General features: G+C 45.3%; 1 protein-coding gene across 6 annotated transcripts in view; it reads left to right on the plus strand.

Annotated features, from left to right (window-relative positions):
* MYLK (myosin light chain kinase) overlaps window positions 1–22,122 on the plus strand; it is a 180,551-nt gene extending 158,429 nt beyond the window's left edge. For 3 of the 6 annotated variants that reach the window (XM_004745429.3, XM_004745432.3, XM_004745434.3), the window contains 5 exons: window positions 7,141–7,293; window positions 9,776–9,899; window positions 15,492–15,621; window positions 17,248–17,379; window positions 20,086–22,122. In XM_004745429.3, the coding sequence (XP_004745486.2) occupies window positions 7,141–7,293; window positions 9,776–9,899; window positions 15,492–15,621; window positions 17,248–17,379; window positions 20,086–20,330 (784 nt within the window). In that variant the 3' untranslated portion in view covers window positions 20,331–22,122. The other 3 variants (XM_045088817.1, XM_004745436.3, XM_045088818.1) reach the window with 3 other exon arrangements.
* Window positions 22,123–24,396: the final 2,274 nt, after the last annotated feature.

Here is a 24,396-nt window from a genome sequence, read left to right on the forward strand (position 1 = left end):
CTGTTCAGACCCCTCTGTCCTGTGGCCTGGCTCTATCCCTGGGTCCCTCACAGATTTTCACAGGGGCTCCCATTTGATCCTCACTGCAAGCCTGGGAGGGAGTTGTGGCAGGGATCTGACCTTCATGTGGCTTGGAGGTGACCTGGGCTACAGGGGCCCTAGCCGTGTGGGCATTCTGCATCTGGGGACAGGTTACATGGGTATGTTCACTGTGAAAATTTAAGGGCAGTCCCTAACTGGTAGGGAGACCAGCTGTCCTAGTTTCCCAGACTATCCTCATTTTATACTTTTTTTAAGATTTTACTTATTTATATGTCAGAGAGAGAGAGAGAATGCATAAGTAGGGGGAGTGGCAGGCAGAGGGAGAAGCAAGCTCAATCCCATCATCCCAGGATCATGACCTGAGCTGAAGGCAGAAGCTTAACCGACTGAGCCACCCAGGAGCCCTTAGCCTCTCCCCAGTGTAGCACTGAGAGTTCTGTATCCTGGGCAGCCAATAGGCCTGGGTGAACCAGGAAAGCTGGTCAACCTCCAGGACTATGGGAAGTGGGCAACCACGTGGACTTCCTTGGCCCTGATCACCTCTAAGCCAAATGAAGATCAGATCAACTGTCCCTCAGAGGTAATCATCGTCCTCAGGTCTAACACCCTACCGCAGTTTTGCCTATCCCTGAACTTTGTATAAATGGAATCCTATGGGAAGATGTGTCCGGCTTCTTTTGCTCAGCACTGTTGGTGAAACCCACTGATGTCACTGTGCATGGTGCTAGGTTGTTCGTGCTCATGCTGTGTAGCGTTCTGCTGTATGACCCTCATCCGGTCTGTCATCTGCGCTGCTGGGTTTTAATAGATGCCCGAGGTGGGTATTCCAAGTATTCTGGTGCGTGTTGGGTGTACATTCTAGAGCTAGAATCATTGAGCCATAAGAGCACTTTATTTTAAAATGCCAATTCTTTTGGGTGGAGGAACATCATAATCTGGATAATATGTTCTATTGCTTTACCAGATTACTTTTAAGGCTCAGACCAAGAAATAGGGAAGACCTTTATGAAATGGGGAGAAAATAATTCTGATGAAAGGGGCATCATGTGGAAGGTGTTTGGCCAGCAGGGTGCATGGAGAGGGGAGAGCTGTGTGTGTGCCAAGGAGGCCAGTACGGGCCAGGCAGTCCAGTGTGGACCAGGCATAAGGGACGCAGGTCATCTCCATCCCCCCAGTGATTAGGCTCCTGCACACACCACGGCGGGTTGCTCTGCCCTCTGGAGCTTTTCCTGTTGGCTCTCACAAGGGGGGGAGGACTAGGAGCTCCCCTCCTGAGTAAGGGCTCTCAGCAGAGCACGCAGGACCCAAAACAAAAGTGGAAGCCAGCCAGGCCCTTCCTTTCAGACCCTGCTGTGCAAAATTCTAGAGTAGCAGAGGCTGGAAGTTCCTGGAAGAGATGCTGTGGCAGTCTTCATGTACCTTCTACCCCTCTCGTTGGAGCTTCATTGTCTGTCTGATAATCCTTATCAAGGCCACCTTCCACATTTGTACCAGAGGAATCCCCCATCTCCTTTCTGGGGCCAGTGAGAGACGGAGAGGCCAGGGAGTTGGGGAAATACATAATAACTCATTTACTATTTAACACATAGTTGGTGAATACCTCCTAAGTGTCCAGCTCTGTCCCGTACGTTGTTATGAACTTCTTGGAGGAACTCCTCAAACCCCTCAGGGAGATCAGGGCTGATACTGTCCTGGCCTGGAGACCCCTGGCCTCGCTTCCAGGCACAGGAGAGATGCAGTGGGTGGGGTCATGAACCCCCTACCTTCTAATCCCTGATTTTGGAAGGAAATGGTAGATTGTGTGAATTTCCTGGAGATTTCCTGATTTTAGGCAGGAGGAGAGAGGACAGGAGTGATCTAGGCCACACATTAATGATGTCCTAAGCCTTTCCTCCTTTTCTAAGACCTCCTTTCCTTTCCCGCTTTCCTCTCCTCTGTTTGCTGAGGACTCAGTGTTGCCTTACCGCCTGGGGGGACACCAGAACCCTTCTCTGTGCCTTTCTCCCACCCCTACTCCAGAATTCCTTCTCTCCCTCCCCTGCTCCAAGGCAAGGTAAAGGGCACTTACTGCTCTGCCTTCTCCCTACCATCTTCCTACTGGGCTCAGCAACAATAGGAAGATGAGCTCATCACTTCAGTTCATTTGTCTTTTTTTGTCCTCAAGATTTTACTTATTTATTTGAAAGAGAGAGAAAGAGCATGAGTGGGGGGAGGGGCAAAGGGAGAGGAGAAAGGAGCCCTGATGTGGGGCTTGATCCCAGGACCAGAGATCATGGCCCAAGCTGAAGTCAGACGCTTAACTGACTGAGCCACCCAGGCATCCCTCAGCTCATTTCTTGAGCATCTATTACAGTCCAGAACACCACAGCCATCCCCATCCAGAGCCAACTTCTAGAGACATCAGCCCAGTGAGCTAGGGAGAGCGCCCAGTGCCCAAGTGTCAAGTGCCTACTCAGACTTGGGTTTTGGTACAGGGTTCTTCAGAGGGATCCAACAGCCCCACTAAAGGCCGCCCTTGCCCTCCCCACTGCTGAGCCCAGACATGCTGTCTGATTCCAGCTCCTGCAGCCGCCAGGAGCCCTGAGACCAGACCCAGACCCAGCTACTACCTAAAGGTTTCACTCTTCAGAAACTTAGGCTGCAGCTAGAGTGACTAACCCAGGCAGTCCACTTTCTCGGACACTGCACAAAACGATACCCAGTTCTTCCTCTGGAACCTAACCAGCCCTCTCAGATTTTCCACCACCCTGAGGAATGTGTGTCTGAAGGCACAAATGGGATAAAAAAAAAAAAAAAAAAAAAAAAAAACTAATGTCTTCCTAAGCATTCAGTAGCTCTGCTGACTGATGTGTGGTCTCTTTCACCGGCCATTCCTGCAGGAGGTCATCTGCTACTCAAAAAACACCAGGAGGAGAGTACAATGCAAGAGGCATTTCTATGTCTTTCTCTTTTCTGACATTCTGCCCTGCATGCAGAATGGTCTTCTGCATAAGATTCCCTGCCTGAAGTTTTGCTTCAGTGAGAGATTAAGAATTAAGAACAGGGGGCACCTGGGTGGCTCAGTGGGTTAGGCCGCTGCCTTCGGCTCAGGTCATGATCTCAGGGTCCTGGGATCGAGCCTCCCATAGGGCTCTCTGCTCAGTGGAGAGCCTGCTTCCCCTGACCTCTCTCTGCCTGCCTCTCTGCCTATTTGTGATCTCTGTCAAATAAATAAATAACATCTTAAAAAAAAGAATTAAGAACTGCCTGCTGTCATGACCTCTGTGACTCCTCAGCAACCATTAAAATTGAATGTGAAGACTTTGTATACACTTGTGAGAGACAATGTCAAGTGACAAAAAAGTGGAACACCCAAAAGTTTGCCCATAGTGATTACAGTTTTGTTAAAAATAAATAAATAAATGGGTGCCTGGGTGGCTCAGTGGGTTAGGCCGCTGCCTTCGGCTCAGGTCATGATCTCAGGGTCCTGGGATCGAGTCCCGCATCGGGCTCTCTGCTCAGCGGGGAGCCTGCTTCCTCCTCTCTCTCTCTCTGCCTGCCTCTCTGCCTACTTGTGATCTCTCTCTGTCAAATAAATAAATTAATTAAAATAAATAAATAAATAAGATAAGATTAAAAAAAAACCAGATAAATTTGTTGTTTATGTTGGGGAGGAAGAAAAAAACTTTCCTCCACCCTCTTAGGTTCTTTTCTTGGAGGCCTGCAAATCAAACTGACAGAAGGCAGATTAACAAGAGAAAAAAAACAGATTTAATTATGTATATATGCATAGGAGTTCACAAAGAAATGATTCAAGAAGGTGTTTAGAATTGGGGGCTTACATACTATTTTAAAGAGAGCAATCAAGTAATTGTAGAGAAATAACCAGACCAAGGAAAAGAGGTTTGGGGCTTCTGGAGGAGGAAAGTTGTGAGAAGGTGACTAGGAAATGTGTAGTAAGTAAGGGTTGTTTAGCAAGGTGTTATGAAGATGAGTCTTGTCTTTCTGGGAAGGGAGAGAACATATTTACAAATGGAAATTTATGTTACCTTAATAAAGAGAAATGTATGTCCTGCTTTTAGATTGAAAGGGAGGGCAAAGAGCTAATTGCCTTCAGCTCAAAACATTCTTTATACCAAAGTGGCTTACTTCGGAGTGACATACTCTGATCCCCTTCAATTAAAAAAATGAGATAAAACTAGGAAGAGGGGTGGGTAGTTGTGTTTTTAATGCTAATGTTATTATGTTTATTGATTGGGTTGATCAACCCAAACGTATATGATCCTTATGCAAATTTTAGCAATAAAAAACCCAAATAAGAAATTAAAAAAAAAAAATCCTGCCAAATCCCACCACCAGGAAACATCACCGAAATTCCGACACTCTCTTTATCATCATGTTCTGCATATATGGCAAGTTTTCTTTTAGAGACGTACTCTTTAACAGGAATTCTGTGGGAGCTCGGCAGGCAAGGAGACAGCCAGGGCTGGGGGTATTTCAGATGGACGGGCTGCCAGAAAGGAGGAGTGCCAGAGGCGAGGACACTCTCCCCAGCTGTGAACTTTACAGAGATTAAGCCCTATCTTTGCAGGATTACAGTCCCTAATTAGGAAAAGAGGTTTACAGAAGGGGCCTGGTGCAGCATTCCGCAGCAGGGTTGTCTGCTCTTCTGGCAGTCTTTGGAATGCTGCAGGACTTTCCCCCTCTTTGTTTCAAATGGAAAATGTAAAGACGGGAAGGAGGCACCTAGCTGACAAGCAAGAATCAGGCTGCTTCTAGATGGGACTAGCGGGGGTCGCACTGAATTGCAGAGATGGGGAGAGCTGGAAGCCCCTAGGAATTCTAACCTAGCACCCTTGGTGGAAAAAGGGAAACTGAGGCCCAAAGAGTGTGTGTGTTTGTGTGTGTGTGGAGGCAGGGCAGAATGGCCTGTAGGTGTGCAGACTTGGGAGTGATTTGCTACCACACTACCTTCGTTGTCATGTATAATGAGCCCCTTGCCTTCTTCAAACAGAAGGGAAATTGGTGTTTGGCTTTAAGACCTCTTTTTTTTTTTTTTAAGATTTTATTTATTTATTTGACAGACAGAGATCACAGGTAGGCAGAGAGGCAGGGAGAGAGAGAGGAGGAAGCAGGCTCCCTGCGGAGCAGAGATCCCGATGTGGGGCTTGATCCCAGGACCCTGAGATCATGACCTGAGCCGAAGGCAGAGGCTTTAACCCACTGAGCCACCCAGGCGCCCCGGCTTTAAGACATTTTAATGCCATCTGCAAAACTCTTGTTATTCTAAAATACAAATATATTGACTAGGATGAGATAACTCACATTGCAAAAGCTTTCTTCTTTTTACAAAAGGTACCATCCAAGGTTTCCTTCCGTGGCAAGCTTTCCTCACAATATTTCAGTGGCTTTTGTTTTACAAAGCTGAGTTTGCAGGTGCTGTTGTATTTCATAAGCTGAGTCCCAGAGACGCCTCCAGAAGGATTTGCATTACTGTTTATGATAATGGGTTCTTAAGGATTTGGGGGAAAGGGACATTAGTAAAGGCTTCATCTGGAAGGTTGATGGCAAGAGGCCCTATATCCATCTCGTGGGACTCAAGTGAGGTCAGGGCAGGACAAGCTACATAATTTGTGGGGCCCCATGCAAAATGAAATGGTGGAGTGACTTGTTCAAACGTTACTCTTTCAGCATGACAGGAGCAGATCATTAAACTAAGAGCGAGACCTTCTAAGGGTGGGGCCCTGTGCACCTGTGTAGGCCTGACCCACCCATGAGGTCACCCTAGGTCAGGGTGAATGGCAGGGGGAGGGTTGGTATGAAGATGAGGTACACAGAAGTGAGAGATTAGGCCGGTAAGCTGTAAACCTGTCCTACTTGGCTTTGAGATACTTGGCCTGACATATTTCATTTGTTACTGGTAAATGTGTCATTCCCGAGGTCACAGATTGGTGAGGCAGTGGGGAAGAACTGTGTAATATCTGCAGTCTTGAACAGAGCTCCTTCCTACGGACCAGGCCTCATGCCAGAGCTGTACGCCAGGATCGCTTCATCGGCATAGAAATACTGATTAAAGGAGCAGTTAAGATCTAGGCTCTAGAGACAGATGCCTGGGTTCAGATCTCACTGATCGAATCCTTGGGTGAGTTATTTAACCCCTCTCTGTGCCTGTTTCCTCATCTGTTAAAGCCGTGAGTTACATGGGAGAGGGGTGGTATTAGGATTGAGTGAGTTCATCTACTTTAAGCTGTTGGCCCAGTGCCTGGCACATAGTAAATGTTTGCCACCATGGTGCTGTTGATGGAGGAGAAGGAGGAAGAGGAGAAGGATAAGTAAAAGTGGTGACCACTGTAGAGTGAAGTGGTAGGTTTTCCATCATATAGAGGAGGAGAACATGGCACGGAGAGATGAGGAAATTGCCCCAGATCACCCAGAAAATGAACAGACTGTGCCACTTCCTCAGCCTCAGTTTCTCTTAGGGAAGCTTTTTGTTTTGACCTGAGTGCCTCAGGCTCACTGGTATAGGCGGATCACCAAACCCACGTTGCTGGTTTGAAGTCTCCTGTCGTCCGTGCTTGCTAAGCACCTGGGGTGTGCTCGGCCCTGACACTGCTGCTGACAGGGAGGAAGATGAGAGGTAGAAGGGAGCAGGGGCAGCCCGGTGTGTGATGAGTGCTATACCATGGGACTCGTCCCTGGTGAGGGGACAAGCACCAGCACAGAGGGGAAGGGACTCTTCTACCCAGGAACCTTGGTGAAGGTTCTGGGCTTTGGGCAAGAACAGAGGACAGGGGGGAGGTACCCTGCTATGTCCTGACAAAACATAAACTGAAGTAAGTTCCTTCCCCTCAGCCTCACAAGGCAGGTGGTGATAAGAGGCATTGACACCCCAAAAGTGCAGTGAGCCCTGAAGAGAGTCAGGGCCACAAAAGCCTGGGGACCCACACTCTCTCCTTTTCTCTGGCAGGAGGAGAGGCAGGCACAAGGGTATTATGGGTGCACAGCTTTGCAGGCCCTCACTCTTGACCTCAGTGACACTCGCTTGGCAGGGATCGTCCCACCTGCCCTCCTTGCCAACACCCACGCCCATTCATCTGCTGTCCCGCTCTTCTCTTCCAGGGTTAGTGGACTTTCCCCCTTCATGGGTGACAACGATAATGAAACCCTAGCCAACGTTACCTCAGCCACCTGGGACTTCGATGATGAAGCGTTCGATGAGATCTCTGATGATGCCAAGGATTTTATCAGCAATTTACTGAAGAAAGATATGAAGTAATGAGTTGACATTTCCATCTTTTCCGCTTCCCCGGTCCCTGGACTGGGGTCCGGAAGCAGGGACTTCCTTTAACCCTCTCCCCTGAGGAGGCAGGGAGGTCAGGCACTGCAAGTAGTGGGGAGGGGGAGGGGTCTTCCTAGGCCCCCTATGCCAGTTCCAGGCACCCCACTAGTCTTTAGAAGCACAGAAACCTCACTCGAAAAGCAGCCCTTGATGGCTGTTGCAGGGAGAGAAAGAGCTTGCTGTGTGTCAATAATGACAGCCCTTTTCGTTTTCTCTGTGCGAGTGTAGCTGTAGCCTGGCTGAAACCTCAGCCCCTCTTCGGGGGTTACTCGGGAAGTATCCTATTTGAGGCCCCTGATCATACTCCCCCGCTAATCTAGCTTGGTGTTTTTTCCATATCTCAGTGACTTAAGAACCACAGGCCTGAACAAGGAAACCTCTCCCACCGGCCCAAGTGAGGCTGTGATTTCAGACCTCTGGCTCAGCCTTGTTCCCACGTGGCCTCTGGCCCCCCTCACTATGCAGACTGTGCAGTTCCTCACCTCTGCCCTGGGGGCTGCTGGGAGCTGCCCATGTGGTCAGTAGAGGGACACATAAAACTGTAGTGACCACTGGGAGGCCAGTGTGTTCGGTCACATGGATGGCCTAAGGCCATGAGAGCAGGTCAGACACACCAGGTGCTTTGTAGGTGTTTCCATGGGAGAGGAGTGGAGCTGGGGAGGCTAGGGCAGAGGCCTCGGGTGTGGTTAGCAGAATCCGTGGGTGAGGACTCTCCAGGTGAGGGGACTGGTGAGATGACAGCAGGGAGGTGGGGAGGCGGTGCGTGTGTGGGGAAAGCTGGCCTGCCCCAGGGAAGGGAGCAGCGGCTGCCAGGTGAGAAGAACTGGCCCACTGGGTGCCTCGCCCACTCTGTAACAGGTGGCCAGATGAGGCAGAGCCTGGCTCCAGGAGCGCCGCCCCCCACCACCACCAGCATCTGGCTTTGCCCTAGAAGGGTGGTGTTGAATAGTAGGGTACCAGAGGATGAGAAGGGGAAGGGTGGCCTGACTCCACAGGCAGGTGACTGTAGGGTGCGGGTTCCTCCCTGTCTGCGTGGCCCACAGACCCCCTCTGAGCCTACCAGTTATCTTGTTACCCCCCTGGAAGAAATCCTATTTGCAACCAAGATCACGGTTGCTAAAAGAGTAGAGTTGAGGGTCTCTCAGATGGCTCTGATTTTCTGGTTCTGTGTCCACCTCTCAGTCCTTTTGAGCTACCTCAGGCCAAATTCCTCCAGAAGCTACATCCACTCCTTCTGTGAGATCATCATGGCATTTTGTTTCACAGCCTTTGTAGCAGAAGTAGGCATGACCCAGGTAGAATCTGGATGTCATGGGGCCCTGGATTCCCTTTCAGTGGAAGCGATCCTCAGTCTCAGGTGCTTTGTGGCAATGCAGACCTCCTTCCTAGTAACACTAGTCCAGGATGGCCTTTGTCCATCAAGCTTCATTCACTGAAAATTTGGTAAATGAGGATATATACACACACACACACTCGTTTTCTCATCTGACCTCAGATTGATTCATTAATGAGCTGTGCGGCCCTTTGGTGCTCATAAAATGGATTCACCAAAGAACTGATTTCAAATTATCAAGATACTCAAGTCCCATAAACTCCTAAATGTAGCATCTCTTTAACTAGAAATCTCCACCTATTCACACTTTAAGAAAATATTTTTATATTATAAAATCAGTACATGTGAATTGTAGAAAATTTGAATATAGGAAAATTATAATAATCCATAATACCTTTATCTAAAGATCACTGCATTTTGCTGTAATTAACAAATTTAATTATACTCATTTTTCAATGTATGTTAACATTGGTTCTTTGGGCTTTATTATCCTATTACAATTAAGGTGGTGGCCCTGAATTATTTCTAGAATCCCAGAGCTTTCAGAAAGATTAAATGAGTTTGAGTGCAGTTTCTAAGGTTGTCGTAAGTTATAGGTTGTATGTAGGACAAAACCTGACACTCAACCACACCGTAAGACAGGAGAGCTCAGTGATTCTGAGAGATTTCAGCCTAACGTTTCACTCTTCCCTCCACCAGACAAGGAGACAGAAAGATTAGAGTCCACAGCCCCCTAACCCCCTGTAACCAGTAGAATGGCCCTGCCCTAGAATATCATTCTCAGATGTGTCTGCCCTTACCCTTCCTAGACCCCAAGGGCAGGTCATGAGACTCCAGTTGCTTACTTGGTGGTTAGGCCTTAACACTTAACCTATTCTGGGTCTAGTCAGAGTAGCCCAGACCAAAAGAGTAAAAAGACCAGGAGCACAGTGACCCTGATCGTGGTGGATGAACTGGGAACAGAGAGAGCCCCGGGCTCTGCCCAGTGTGACCAAGGACAGGTGACCTCCCATTTCTGATCTGACTAGCAGTCTCTGAGGTCCCCTCCTGCTCAGAAATCCTCTGATCTCTGCCTCCATCAGAAACCGCCTAGACTGCACCCAGTGCCTTCAGCATCCATGGCTAATGAAAGACACCAAGAACATGGAGGCCAAGAAACTCTCCAAGGACCGGATGAAGAAGTACATGGCAAGAAGGAAATGGCAGGTAATGAGGGTGCCGCTTTGGACTCGAATGTTGCCCCTCACATTTGCTTTATTGGAGCTTCCCTCAGTCCAAAGATATTTACATCTGTTTCTGAAATAGTCTGGGACCAAGAGTGACATTTCATGTCTTTGTGGCTAGGGTTGAGCAACATCACCTTGAAGCCTATTTGGCAAGCCTGGAGAATGTGACCTCCTTAAAGACAGTAGGATGGCCTTACATTTCTTATAGTGAAGGAGGAGGGCAGCACAGGATCTACAAAGAGAGATAAGGTCCCCACCACCTAGGGAGATTGTGTGTTACTATGTGTCCTTGGGTGAGTGACAACCTTCCCATGCCTTCGTATTCTCACCTCAAAAATGGGGGATAATAGTGGTAGCAACATCACAGCATTGTTGGGAGAATTACATGAGGTAATCTTCATCTGGCCTTGGGAACATTGCATGGCACGTAGTTAAGTGTTCAAAAACGATACCAGTAGCTCATATGAAGGGCTGGCCATAGGGAACATTCAGAACACTTTCTATATAGTCTTTTAATCCTGGGAGGCAGGTATGATTATTTTCCCCACTTTACAGACAAGCTGAGGCAGAGAAAGGTTAGGAAAGTCACCAGGGATCATGTGGCTAGTAAATGGGAGAGGATTCAAACACAGAACCTGGCTCCAAAGTACTGTCTTAGCAATGGCACAAAATTGCCTCTGATTAATAGCAGCTGGATGAAACTGTCATCCAAACCACAGAGAACTTGTCATCGGCTATGTTATTTTTATGATCACTATTAGTATTACAAAATTTCTGGGCTATGGTTTCTATACTCCAGTACACGGTTTTTATACTCAAGGAATGTTAGGGTAATGGGGCACTGAAGCAAATGGACATAAAAGGACATAATGCACATCAAGAATCATAAACTATCAGTATAGTCTTCCATGGCCATATATGTGAGTGTAGATGGGAGAAGGGAGCCAGTCACCCTGGCGTTGGATGTGGTTGTGAGGAAATGCTGCCAGGGGCAGGACTTTGAAAGTGGTCATGGAACTTGGGCTTGAACAAGAGAAGAGGGGATACAGCATAGATGGGAGAGAAGGTGCGGAGGTCCTCACCCTGATAAGAGCAGTGTCCTTTAGCTGGGCAGCCGGGGGAATTGGGGCATTTAAAACTGGTCTGCGTGGCAGAGAAGGAAATCTCTATTTTAGGGACAACTTGGAGACTGGTAATTTGCCATACAGCATGACTAAACTGTGGTCACTAAATCCTCAAAGAGCACAGCTTCACACACAGGTGGAAAGGAGCAGAGGTGAAGGGGGCGGCGCTTAGGGTGTGTGGGTTTAAGGGACCACTACCCCCTGAGTGGCTCAGCCAGGACTCCCCCCACAATGAAAGTTAGTTCCTGGTTAGCCCCCGGTAAAGGTTTAGGGGGACTTCTTGGCTCCCTCAAGTGCCAGGTGACTTGGAACACCTGTGTTGCTTAACTTACCTTCCAATATCATTAGGATCCAGTGAAATCAGAGTAACTAATGTTCTTAAAACAAAAAGGCATCCACAAAATCAAAGTTGGCTTTATTAACGATCCTATGGCTGGTGTGGGTGTGGGGTGGTCCTACATGCAGGGAGTCCCATTGGGTTTCGCTTGGACAACAGTGTGGGGTTAAGAGGCAGCCTTATCACTTCAGGCTCTCTGGGAGCATCGACACATCTGTTGATGAACCAAGGCCAGGAAGGATCTGAACCCAGGGGACAGGGGCAGAGAAAAGGAAATGGGAGAGGAAATAAATGGAATTTTTTAGTCCGATGGGTCAGGGAACCATGATCTGTGTTGATATTTTAAATCACTTAAATTTTTTTCTACTTGTTAACAGTGTAACTAGCCATAAGGTTTTCTGGAAGTGAGAAGGGAGAGAAAAGGATAGAATTCAGAGGAGGAATCTTAATTTCCTATCTTCATAGAGGTAGCAGCGTTTGGAAATGGGTTTTCCACAAAAATAGCGGTTAGGTCTCACAAACATACACACAAAAGTAGGCTAGAAAATCCCATGCCATTCAAGATGTCCCTGAAGCATAAACTCTCTGATAATGGCTCAGCTGTATCTACCTATGCACATTTTTTTACCTCAGATACAAGGACCTTAGCACACTCCAAACAGGGCCTTCCCTCTCAGGGCAGCTGAGGTTGTGTTTGCGGGGGCAAAGTGCAATGGAATAAAATGGGGTAGACTATGGTGGAAAGGAAGGGCCAGGGCAGACATGGATGGCCCAGAAATCTCTATGGCTGCACAAGAGAAGGTTCCTTGCTATCGTTCTGGTGTGGTTTCCATAAAGGGCCCAGGAAGAAGGAAGTAACATGAGAGCAAATCCCTATAAGTAAGGCAACCTATAGATGACTACTTATGTCATTGATCTTAGAAGGAAGTTATTCTGAAAGAAGGTACATTTTTTATTTAAATGAAAAACAATCTTAGACATGGTGAGCAGTAGCACAGGGTGAGTTGAACAGGGTAACAGGGCTGCTGCTTGTAAAACTGGAAGTGAAGGACTGGGAATTAGAGGCCTGTGGGCAGCCATCTTTATTTTCTGAGACCCACAAAGACTCCATCAGTATGGTCCATAGGCCCATAGAGAAGAAAGTTTTGACCCTGGATAGCAGAGAGTACTCTTGGCCATCACATTTGGATATTATGTACTTGTCAGGGGACACTGGAGTCTCAGAATTGTTGGTATATATGTAGGGTCTGTGATGGCTGGCTGGCTCTAGGGTGACCAAATTGCCCCCACTGTACCAGGGGCCCCTCAGCTTTAGGCCCCTGAACGACTTTCATCGTGGGAAAGCCCTCAGTTCTAGGGAAACCCAGGAGGGTCAGTCACCCTCACTGGCTCTCCCAAGAAGGGAGTCTGTGCAGCATTAGAGAGACTAGTACAAACAGTGCCCGCCTGGAGCACAGGAATCCAGCCTTGGCAATTGCCCTCAGACAAGAAAAAGACTTCCTCAAAGCAAGGATGGAACTTAGGGAATTGAAACTTTATTTCTTGATGTTCCAAAAATTTCTAAAAGTCTTAGTAAAACAGCAACCAATTTTTAGCTCAAAGGCATGAAACCGGAAGACTTGAATGTACAGATATCTTTCTTTTTCAGTTGTGACAATTTCTCTGCTGATTTTTTTTTTCATTAATCTGTTCCCAAAGATTGAATCTGATGTAGATTATTTTTAAGATTTTTCCCTATTAATCACTTCTTTTCTCCCTGTTTTAGAAATTATATGCTGTAATACTCTATCTGATGGAAAATTTCCCCCTATGGGTAGCCTATATGTTTATTAATGTGTATTGGCTCCCTTCTCTGAAATACTCTTATATCTGCCTTGTTCCAGCAACTTCATATTAGTCATTTTGTTAATAGAAGAGGAAAGAGTTCCTTATTTGACACCACACAAGTGAAGATAGTCGTGATCAGTCACAGTCCAGGCATTCGGAATTAGGGAGCCCATGGGCTCACGGGGAGCATTTACTGCTACACAGTTACATGTATGAATCAGAGTCTCTCTGCAGAAGACTGGAGCTATAGGGAGACTCGAATCTTCTGGTTCAAGAACATGAGGTCCACAGAGGGGAACTGATTTACATAGTAACGTCCCTTTGTTGAGAACGAACTCTCTGAGTCCAGTGATTCCTGGCCCAGGCAAACCAATCTATGTTCGATAAAGGGAATCAAGAGCCAGAAGGACTGGGTCTGAGAGTTTGGCGGACCTGGGAATAGTGTGGTCTGACATTGACTCCATAGGGAGGGCTGCCGTGGCTGGTGCCTCCTCTTCCTGCCCATTCCTGAGGTCAGGATGACCTCCCATGGGATGAGCTGGGGCTCCCCAGCTAGCACAATAAACAGATCAATAATGTCACTAGGAATAGCCTTTCCCAGCAGAGCATGCAAGACTGCCACATGGGCTCAGTCTGCAGGTACATTGGAGCCTGCAGGGCCACGGGGCCTCTGCACGCAGCTACTGTTCTCTCTCACCTTCTTCCTCCAACCCCACTTCATCTCCACCTGGGGCTTCCAGAACTCTGTTCAGAGGGACGCAGCTTCACCATGGTGACAGAGAGCCAGAAATATAACCACACCACAGTGATGTATGCAAGAGGGCTGATGGCCAGGGGACAGAGCAGGATGGAATGTCTGTCCAAAGTGCATGAAGAGAGCCACAAGGATGGCATGTGACAAACAGAAAAGTGGCGGTGGTCATAGAAGATCTCAGCTTAAACCACACACACACACACACACACACACACCCTTATGAGTCCTTAGTGCCCTGTGATTCTTTTCTTTCCAAAGTGATCTTTTTATGAAAATATCTTGATTTCCAGATAGTCCAAAATTGTGAGGCTTTACTGAAATGCTTGAACACGTGAAGTTAGTTCAGGAGGAAATGGCTTTGCTGCTGCAGCTTATGGCCCAGTAGGTGAGTGCTAGCCACTGGCCTGTGTGCAGACTGTTTCTTTCCTTTCTTAGGAGCCAGTCTGCAGCGGTGTCTGCCCTCTGGGCACACAGCATCTGGATGCCTGAAAAGATGCTTTGGGTATAGAGATGGGAAGAGTTGCTTATGCCTTCATTTCTTACCTTGTCATTCCACTGACCTTAGAAAAAGGGCAAGAAACTTCACCTGGAGGTGAAACCTTCAAGGACCCGTGGAGTAGGAAGGTGAAGGAGTGGTATAGACACTATTGTATATTATAGGGGATTTCCTGACTTAAATCCTTAGGCTTGGTAGAATTTTTACAATGCAAAGGAAGTTTTCATCTCAAGTTCTGGCATCCTTTTCAACAGAAATTCTGTCCTCTCCCGGAGTCTCTCATCTCAGAAAAGCAAAGTGCTTCTGCCTTTCATTTCTTTGGGTCCTTCTTTTTGATGCCTGGGAGTACATCAGGGAGGAACAGCCCTCTAGAACCTCACTGTGCATTCGCAGACTCACAGGCCAGTCAGAGTGTTTCTCAAAATCTCTTAAGTATCTGAATCATAAACAGAACTAAAGAGACCTTGGAGATCATCTTGTCCAACCCCCTCCTTATACAGAGAAGGAAACTGAAGCCCAGAGAGGTTAAGGAACTTGCCCAAGGTCAATAGAAGGCTTTTTTTTCTTTTTCTCTTTTCCCCTTCACATCAGGATCTGTGGGATCTGTAGTAACTTTCTCTTGACCAATTAAATTCCTATCACTAGTATTGTTTTACGAGAAACAGCCCACTGGGCCCCATCAGCAATAAGTCTTTGGAGCTGTCTCAGCCTGCAGTTGCTTTATATAAACTATCCCTTTTATGGGAGTTGAAGCACAGTAAGAAAAGGGTTTTTGTCTCATGTTGACCTTGTTTAGTCACATTAACACACACATTGGTTCCAGGCTCCATTCCATTCTCCGAACATCTTCTGACACGCTGATAGTGCTGAGCAGAGCAAGGTTGGGCTCACTCCTCCGGCAGATCCTCAGCACTTGGGAGGCCCTCGTTTCAGGGACAGCTGCCTCTCCTGGGCTAGGCTCTTCTCCCTAAACCCCGCTGCTCAGCTGGAACCAGGGACGCCGCCTGAGTCCAACCCCAGTGTCTGTTTTCCAGAAAACGGGCAATGCTGTGAGAGCCATTGGAAGACTGTCCTCTATGGCAATGATCTCAGGACTCAGTGGCAGGAAATCCTCAACAGGGTCACCAACCAGCCCACTCAATGCAGAAAAATTAGAATCTGAAGGTAAGCAGCTCCAGGAAGGTTTTTCTCCAGCCAGCTGGTGAGAAAGGAAGGGTTGGGGGATGGAGGGACATTTTAAGGTTTTGGTGGGGGGGGTGTTGGTTTGTTGTTTTTTTAATAATATAAACTACAAGGATTAAAGTCTGAACTAATTTTAGGTTGCTAAGTCTACTTGTTATTCTTTAATTGTTCAACCTTAAGTTTAACTATTTTCAGAGGGAAAGTTATTTGTCTAATAAAATGAGATGACCTCTGCTATTCTCCTCCCTATATTTTACATAAGAATTAGTGAAGACTTCATTAAAAGCTTTCTTTTTTCTCATTACAAAAGTGATATTTGTATATTGATAGGTAAACATAAAAAAACACATATAGTATCTTTTTAAAAAAATATTCTTCCATATTCTTACTTTGGGTTTTTCTTTTAACAAATGAATTATAGTCCACATTCCTTTGACATTTTTCAGGATGCTGAAACATATCATTTGAACGGGGTAGACTGTGCATGACAGGGCTCCTCCTGGAGACCAATAGGGTTAATTATTTGCACACCATCTTCGAGACACTGCCCTGACCATCTCCTCAGTGAAGGGCTTGGCCTCTTCCTGCTCCAGAAGCATGTGGGGTCTGGCCCTAATCTTCTTGAGGTGCCTCATTTCGCCAAAGACACCCCCTACCTCCTGCTGCCTGGTGTTTTTGGTATCCAAAGTTGAGAAGCTAAGTCTAGATCCCTCCTGTGTGTAAAAGCAGGGTAACTGGTGAGGCTGCTTGCTGGGCTGCGCTGAGGGAGTCGGGGATATAGTGTGCAACTCATAGTCCTGGTTCCTCCTGACCCACGCTCCCCAGATGATCCAGAAATAGCCTGAAGGGAAGAGAGGATACAGGAGCCCCCTGCTCCCCAAGTACAGCTTTTCCCTGGACTAATCCTAAGTCTTGGTCCATGGTCATACAATAGGAAGGCAGTTTAAGTGTGGACAGAAATCCGGGCGAGTGGAAGATGCATCTAGAACCCAGCTCCTCCTTCCCAAGGAGCAGGCCTGCTGCTGCAGGAGGAGGGCAAAGGGGTGACAGAGAACGGGAAGGCTGGTGTGGTTTGTCCTTCTTAGACACCCTCCACTGAATCCTGAAACAGCATGGAATGCAGCCAAAAATCCTTTTTAAAGATTATTTCCTTTTTCAATGTGTCAGCATAAGGGAAGGGGGGAGTTCAAACATTTCCGCAGTTTGGTCACAGTTCCCTCTGCTGCCAAAAGCTTTTGGCAGCAGGCCAACCTGTCCCCAGGAGAAAGGTGTGTTTGATTCAGTCCCCTAAGCCACATTATTTGCTGAATTTTAGCAACTTTAAAAAAAAAAAAAAGCTCTTTTTAAATTTTATTATTTTATTTATTTGACAGAGAGATTACAAGTAGACAGAGAGGCAGGCAGAGTGGGAGGAAGAAACAGGCTCCCCGCTGAGCAGAGAGCCTGACCCGGGGCTGGATCCCAGGACCCCGAGATCATGATCTGAGCCAAAGGCAGAGGCTTAACCCACTGGGCCAGCCAGGCTCCCCACAAAAAGCTTTCATAAATGAGGGAAGAGGAGAGAATGGGGAATGAAGAACTGATTGCATTTCCTTCCCTGTCTCCTAGAAGATGTGTCTCAAGCTTTCCTTGAGGCTGTTGCTGAGGAAAAGCCCCATGTAAAACCCTATTTCTCTAAGACCATCCGTGATTTAGAAGTTGTGGAGGGAAGCGCTGCTAGATTTGACTGCAAGATTGAAGGTAAGTTGTAGCTTTTTCTTCCCTTGACTACAAAAGGGGTGTGGTGGACTGGTGAGCCCTGCTGCGTGCCCCAAGCAAAATGTCCATTCTGGGCAGCCGGGCTGTGAGGACAACTGGGCGAGGAGTTGGCCTACTGCTCCCAACTTCCCCTCCTGAAGGTTGGTGCCATTCAGTGACTCACCTAGGACACCTTTGCCATTTCACATCCTTACATCAGCCACTAAACTCAAGTTAAAAGTGGTTTATCACAGACCTATTTGGCTATGGAACACACTTAACGCAATGAGCTTTGCAAGCTTCTGGGAAGCGTGTGAACTGTCCACAAGAGTCTTCAAAGGAAGAGTATGGGATGGGGAGCCAGTGGCCCTGTTGCTCATCCTCGAGCTGTGTGACTTAGGGTGGTGATCTAACTCTTCTGAGCCTTAGGCCTTTAACCTTAAGATGACATCTAATGCCTGCGTAGCTCTGGGGATGCAGTGAGAGGACGTATGTGAAAAGGGGGAATCTTTAAATACATTCAAGATTTCATGAAGTCAAGGGAAAAGCTGGGGGACTGGTAAGTGCAGAGAGTGAGAACACCATGTTATTCCAGATGGAGGGAAGCCGAGCTCCAGGTGCCTATGCCACCTTTCCCATGCTTCTCTCCTGCCGAGAATAATGTGGCCGTAGAATTGTGAGTTGTTAGTGCTCAAGGGAACTTAAGGGATCTTAGCATAGCTCCTGAGAAGTGAGCAATGTTGGTGACACAAAGCATTTCAGCTTCCAGATGGCAACATTCCAGAAAGATAAGGACAAGAAAAGGCAGGGTTTTTTGTCTCAAGTCTGTAACTTGTGTGCCAGCCCAAGTGGAGGGTTAGCTCCCATTTCAGTCTGACCAAATAAAGCACAAGAGTTCATTAAGCAACTTTCTCAAGGCTGCATAGCACAGGACAGCAGGCAGAACAAGTCATGCCTCCCATGTTCTAAGATTCTCCAGCAGTGTGACTAGATAATGCCTTTGAGGTAAAGTAACCCAAAGTGAGGAATGAAAAAAGGTTTTCTCCCGCCTCATTATATCTTGAATTGCCTTGTAAATGCAGTGCCTATAATCATCTTTCCCTTTTTATATTCAGTTAAAGAAAGGTAAATGTGTTGCCTTTGCTAGTGTGAAAGTGCACCGCTTGGGGACACTGCTGAAAGGTCTGGTGTCAGTGCTCAGAACTGTCACCATCGCCACTGTCTTGGGGTCTTCTGAAGTTCTTTTTCCTTTTTAAAAATTATTACTGCATACTGTTTATCATTTTTGTACTTTTCTCTTTGGGATTATTTCCTTCATTATTTGCATAACTGACTAAAGCACTAAGGAGGAATTAAGGCATATGGCTGCAGTTTTGATAAAAACAAAATCTACTTGAAAAGAACGTTTGAATCCTTAAATTTTTATGTGTAATTTTTATTCAGGATGGGGTTGTAACTTTTTTTCCCTATAAAAATATATCCTGTACATAGTACATATGATGTATATATATATATATATGTATATATATATATATATACATAAAATATATTTTTACATGTTGAACTTTCCAGAAACATGACTAATAACATAAAACGACGGTGATCAATGGGGTCAATTCCAGTTATTTACAGTTGGCAGATTATGCATCTTTGGATCAGACTAAGATAAATACTGCCTTTTTTTTTTTAAGCAATATTATCAGCTCCTCTAACCTATGTATTATAGATCTTATCATCAGCTTTGAGTTATAATTTACATAAAATTTATCCATTTTAAGTGTATAATTCAGTGATCTTCCATAAATTTACAGAATTGTACAATCACCACAATCCAATTTAGAGTATTTCCATCACCCCCAAAAGATCTCTTGTGCCTGGGGGTTCCTGGGTGGCTCAGTGGATTAAAGCTTCTGCCTTCAGACCAGGTCATGATCTCAGGGTCCTGGGATTGAGCCCCACGTCAGGCTCTCTGCTCAGCAGGGAGCCTGCTTCCTCCCTCTCTCTGCCTGCCTCTCTGCCTACTTGTGATCTCTCTCTGTGTCAAATAAATAACATCTTTTTTTTTTTTAAGATTTTATTTATTTATTTGAGAGAGAGACAGTGAGAGAGAGCATGAGCGGGGAGAAGGTCAGAGGGAGAAGCAGACTCCCCATGGAGCTGGGAGCCCGATGCGGGACTCGATCCCGGGACTCCGGGATCATGACCTGAGCCGAAGGCAGTCGTCCAACCAACTGAGCCACCCAGGCATCCCATCAAATCAATAACATCTTAAAAAAAAAAAAAAAAAAGATCTCTTGTGCCCATTTGTTCTCTTATTTTTTACTTATACTTATTTAAGTTCAGCTTTTATACAAGATAAATTTTCTGTTCATCCAAGGAGAGGTTTAGCTGTAGGCGTGTGGCTGGAGTCAGTGCTATGTCGCAGGTCGTACTCTAGATCAGTGTAAATGTGGGACACAGTACAGCCCCCGCAGGGATGGCAAATGGCATGCCTGTAAAGTACCTTTTGTCAGGGTTTCAGATATTACTATTTACAATATATGCCCATATCCAAATGTAAATCTCAAAAAGAGATGCCAAAAGCCAACATCATGACTTTTTCCCTGCCCCCCTTTAATCAACAGAGGCTGCTTAGGAGCTGCTTGCATGAGTTGATATGAAACTTTGAATAACGGTTTCTGCAACTTGTGTCCTCCCCCTGTGCTGCAGGATACCCAGACCCTGAAGTTGTCTGGTTCAAAGATGACCAGTCAATCCGGGAGTCTCGCCACTTCCAGATAGACTACGATGAGGATGGGAACTGCTCTTTAATCATTAGCGATGTTTGCGGGGACGATGATGCCAAGTACACCTGCAAGGCCGTCAACAGTCTGGGAGAAGCCACCTGCACAGCGGAGCTCATTGTGGAGACCATGGAGGAAGGAGAAGGGGAAGGGGAAGAAGAGGAAGAGTGAAACAAAGCCAGAAAGTAGCAGCTTCTAAGTCGTTTTACAAAGACTATTTCTCTAAAGCTCAAAAAATCCAAGATAGTAAAAGCACCTAGTGTGATAGATTCTCTAGTTAGGTCATTTGAGGGTTGACTGTTCAGCAACAGCAGTTGGTACCTAGCAGCAGCTAATGATGGGCATTAATGTGAATTAGCTGGCCCCTTAAGATACTAGCACAGCCAGATTTCATTTTGGGAAATTACCAGTAACTTGCCTGATCAGTTGATGTTAGAAAGTACCCAAAAGAAATCTTTATCTGGGCAAAGTCATAAATTCCCTAGCTGAAAGCGCTTGTGAAAAATAAGGCCCTGCGCTCACAGCTCGACCCAGAAGGTCCCTGGAGATGGAGATGTGTCTGTCCCAGCTCCTCACTCCAGGGAACGGTGTCTCCTCCGGTCTGGCAGCACTTCATCCTGAAAGCAGTTGAGCCATTCTAACTTACGAGGCCCATTTGATTCCAAAGTATACTGTAGACATGCAAACTTTTCATTTCTCTCCCCTATTCCACCTGCCAGTTTGGCTGGCTCTGAACCTGCCAGGAGTTTAAGCCCTAAGGGTATGATGCTTCTTAGGTGCTGAAAGACCGGTCCCTTGCTCCTGGATGGCTGGCTTCCTTAGGCAAATAGAATCTCTTTTCTTCCAAAATCAGCAGGAAATCTAAACTTATCCCCTCTTTGCAGATGTCTAGCAGCTTCAGACATTTTTGTAAGAACCCGTGGGGGGAAAAAAAAAATCCTTGCTCATGTGCTTCTCTTCTGAAACCAGGATTCGTATTTGTGCGGTTACAGAATATCAGCTCTGCATGTGTGGTAAGGATTCCTGTGTTTGAATGTATGAAAAACCAGTTTGTTGAAAAGTTAGTCTGAATTATTTATCGGCCACTATGAAACAGATTTCAACTGATGAAGGGCTGTAGAACTGTGCGTACTTTGGAATCTTCCTTCAGGGTAGTCTGAGTTTAACACACCTTCCGTGCTACACAATCGCCAGAGAACTCTACCTACCTTATGGGTTCCACAATGTTTTCTTCTTGAACGTGCATCAGTCAGGCCTTGCCCCCAACCTTCAAATGTATCCTTAGACCTGATAAATGCACTCAGACTTGCATCTTTAGGAATTTTTCTTTCACTACATCGGCACTTAAATTTTTCTTTATAAACTTTTTGAAGGTCATAAACAAAGACTATAAGCCGATATGCCTAATACATTTCTCTGCGTGTGTGTGTAACATTCCAAATACTTTTTTCTTTTCCACTGTTTGTAAAGTGCAGCAATTTCATGTTTCAAGGGACTTTTTAATAGTTCCTCAAGAACCAGTCTGAAATGACTTCAGTTCAACCCTACACAGTATCAACTTTAGAACTTTGATATTAGTCTTATGTTACCTTCCATTCTATTTTTATCTGCTTTTTGCTGCTAGTTTCAAATTTGCCAGTATTTTTCTTTTTGCTTTTTAAGCAGTTAAACAATTTTTTTTCATAATAGCCACAGTATTGCCACAGTTTATAATAAAGGGTTTTAAAATTTGATTTAGAGCATTTGAAGCTTTTCTTCACTTAGCTGTGTTTAGACTATAATCTTTGTGTGCATGTGCGTTGTCATGTGTGCGTATGTGTGGTGTGTGTGTGTTTGCTACAGGTTTTTAATGTCTTGAAATTGTGTTAATGTTCTCCCAGTTTATTATGCCATCGGAATGGTAAATGAGAACGCTACGACTGTAGTTAGCTCACAGTTTTTAAATAAAGGATACCACAGTGCATGCTGTTTGTTCAGTCTCTGCAGCCTTCTCTTTCTTTCTCTGCCACCAGCTGGAGACTACCCAGAGAGCTCCTGGCTATGACAAACAAAAGCTGTGCTGTATGAATGGCTGAGACGGTTGGGTTTCACTACAGAACAGAACAACTTACAGAGATCTTATTCACACTGGGTAGCCTAATTTGCAAATTTTGTGCAAAATCTCTCTTGAGCATCAGTTTGGTTCAATTCTACAGATAACTTCCATACATTCGATATCTAGCAAATCTTCATAATGCTAAGATCTATATGACATTTACAGCATGTGACAAAATCATCATCATCATTAATATTATTAACTAGGGCTTGGTTTGCATTTGTAATTTTGCTGCGGTTATTGGCAATCAAGTGCTATATTTCTGTGTCTTGATATTGAAACATTTGTTAGGAGGAAATTCCTGATCGCCCTCCTGCTCTATTGGAAATCTGTTATCAGATGGTGAGTCCCGTATGTCTTGAGTGTTCAAACGATATTATAGATACTCTAGAAAGGATCAAGGCATACTAATAAATGTTGGTTAGATGATTCTATGATTCTACAATGTAGTCTGGAGGGAAAAAATCCATTGTCCAATTAATAAATATTTAATTTTTTTCATTTTTTTTTAGGCAACCACAATCTACAAGTGTTCCTAGTGAGGAAATTACTATTTTTAAAGAAAAGGACTTTTTATTCCTTGCTAGGGAAAAACTGACTATAAATATTCTGCACCAGGAAAAAAAGACATTTTCTCCCATTCCATTTTCATCCCAAACACATAAAAATTCATTAGTTGCTGTTTACATTGCAGAACCTCATATTAAATGATATTTCCATGTATAATTAAAAAGACACGATGACTATTGTCAGCTCTAACTTTATATAGTGTCTTTTACTTTTTAATCAAAGTGTTTTGAATTTTACTTTTCACATCTTACTGGTTATTAATAAATCAATGCTAATAAGTGTCAAGGAGATTAAGGATAACTGAATTCTAAAGAAACTCAATTCTCCAATTTTCAAGAAAATACAAGTAATACTACTGTCTTTACCCTGTAGGAACTCCTTCACTGTATTTTGAAAGGGAGGCAAACATCCTTGCTCGTCATTAAGGAGACTCTTTTCCCCCTGGCACAGCATTGTGGGTCCTTGGCTCGATGGGGCTGTGACTTGTGCCAGGCAGTGAGCTGTGAGTAGAAGTGGTAGGTGTCTCCTCTGGGCCAGAGCACTTAAGTGCTAGTGTAAGGCTCTCCCCTATGACTGGCAACATGTAAGATGGTGACTGCTTTATTGGCCTGGGCCCCCAGTCAACCCCCACTAGGTACATAACACAAGTAAGAAATAAGCCTTGGTTCTTATAAATCACCAAGATTTTAGGTTACTTTGTGACTGCAAAGTAATAGACTATCCTGTTATAAGGTCATCATCAAATTCTACTTCCATTATGACTAATATGGTAGCCACGGTCACAAGTGGCTATTTAAGCTTAAGTTAATTAAAATAAATAAATTTTCAAATTCAGTTCCTCAGTTGTGCTAACCACATTTCAAGCATTCAGTAGTCACATGTGACTAGTGGCTACCTGATCGGACAGCACAGGTTAAAACTTTCTGTAAAGTTCTATCAGCACTGTTCCAGATGGATTACAGAAAAACGAGAACTCCAAATTTTACCTGAATCAGGCATATTACTTTTCAAATTACAATGAAATTAAAACTTAAATGTTTGTGTGAAATCAGTCTGGAGGGCATGGTCCATAGTTTCACCAAATTACATTGATAATATAGACTCAATACCTACGTTATAGTTTGGGTTTAGCCATTTATATTCACACATATTTTCCACTTTTTAAGACATTTTAAAAGTACCAGTTCTATGCTCCTCACCACCAAATCTAAGTAGACCTGCATTTCAGAAGCAATTACCAGATTACTTGTGATATGAAACAACCAGCCAGGACAACAATCTCAGGTGTTTTTGGAACCTGGAGCTACCTGAGTTAGGAGAGAATCCAATGGGGCCATCTGAGATAGATGAGAGACAGGGTCACTAGGGTAGGATTTCCTTGACAGTGACCCAAAAGGGAAGTGGGAGGGGCCATTCTGACAGCTATAATCATTTACCTTCAGTGGCTTTGATCACTGGAACTGGAGACAGCCAGGAGACCTACAATGTTTGGAGACAACTTTAAAATTTCTAACTGCTGCTTGTTTGAAATCTTAGCCCGCAGGCCCTGCTGTGTTCCAAATGCTGATATTC

This window comes from Mustela putorius, unplaced genomic scaffold, assembly GCF_011764305.1.
Source record: "Mustela putorius furo isolate JIRA1106 unplaced genomic scaffold, ASM1176430v1.1 tig00003834_pilon_pilon_pilon, whole genome shotgun sequence".
Lineage (NCBI taxonomy): Eukaryota > Metazoa > Chordata > Mammalia > Carnivora > Mustelidae > Mustela > Mustela putorius.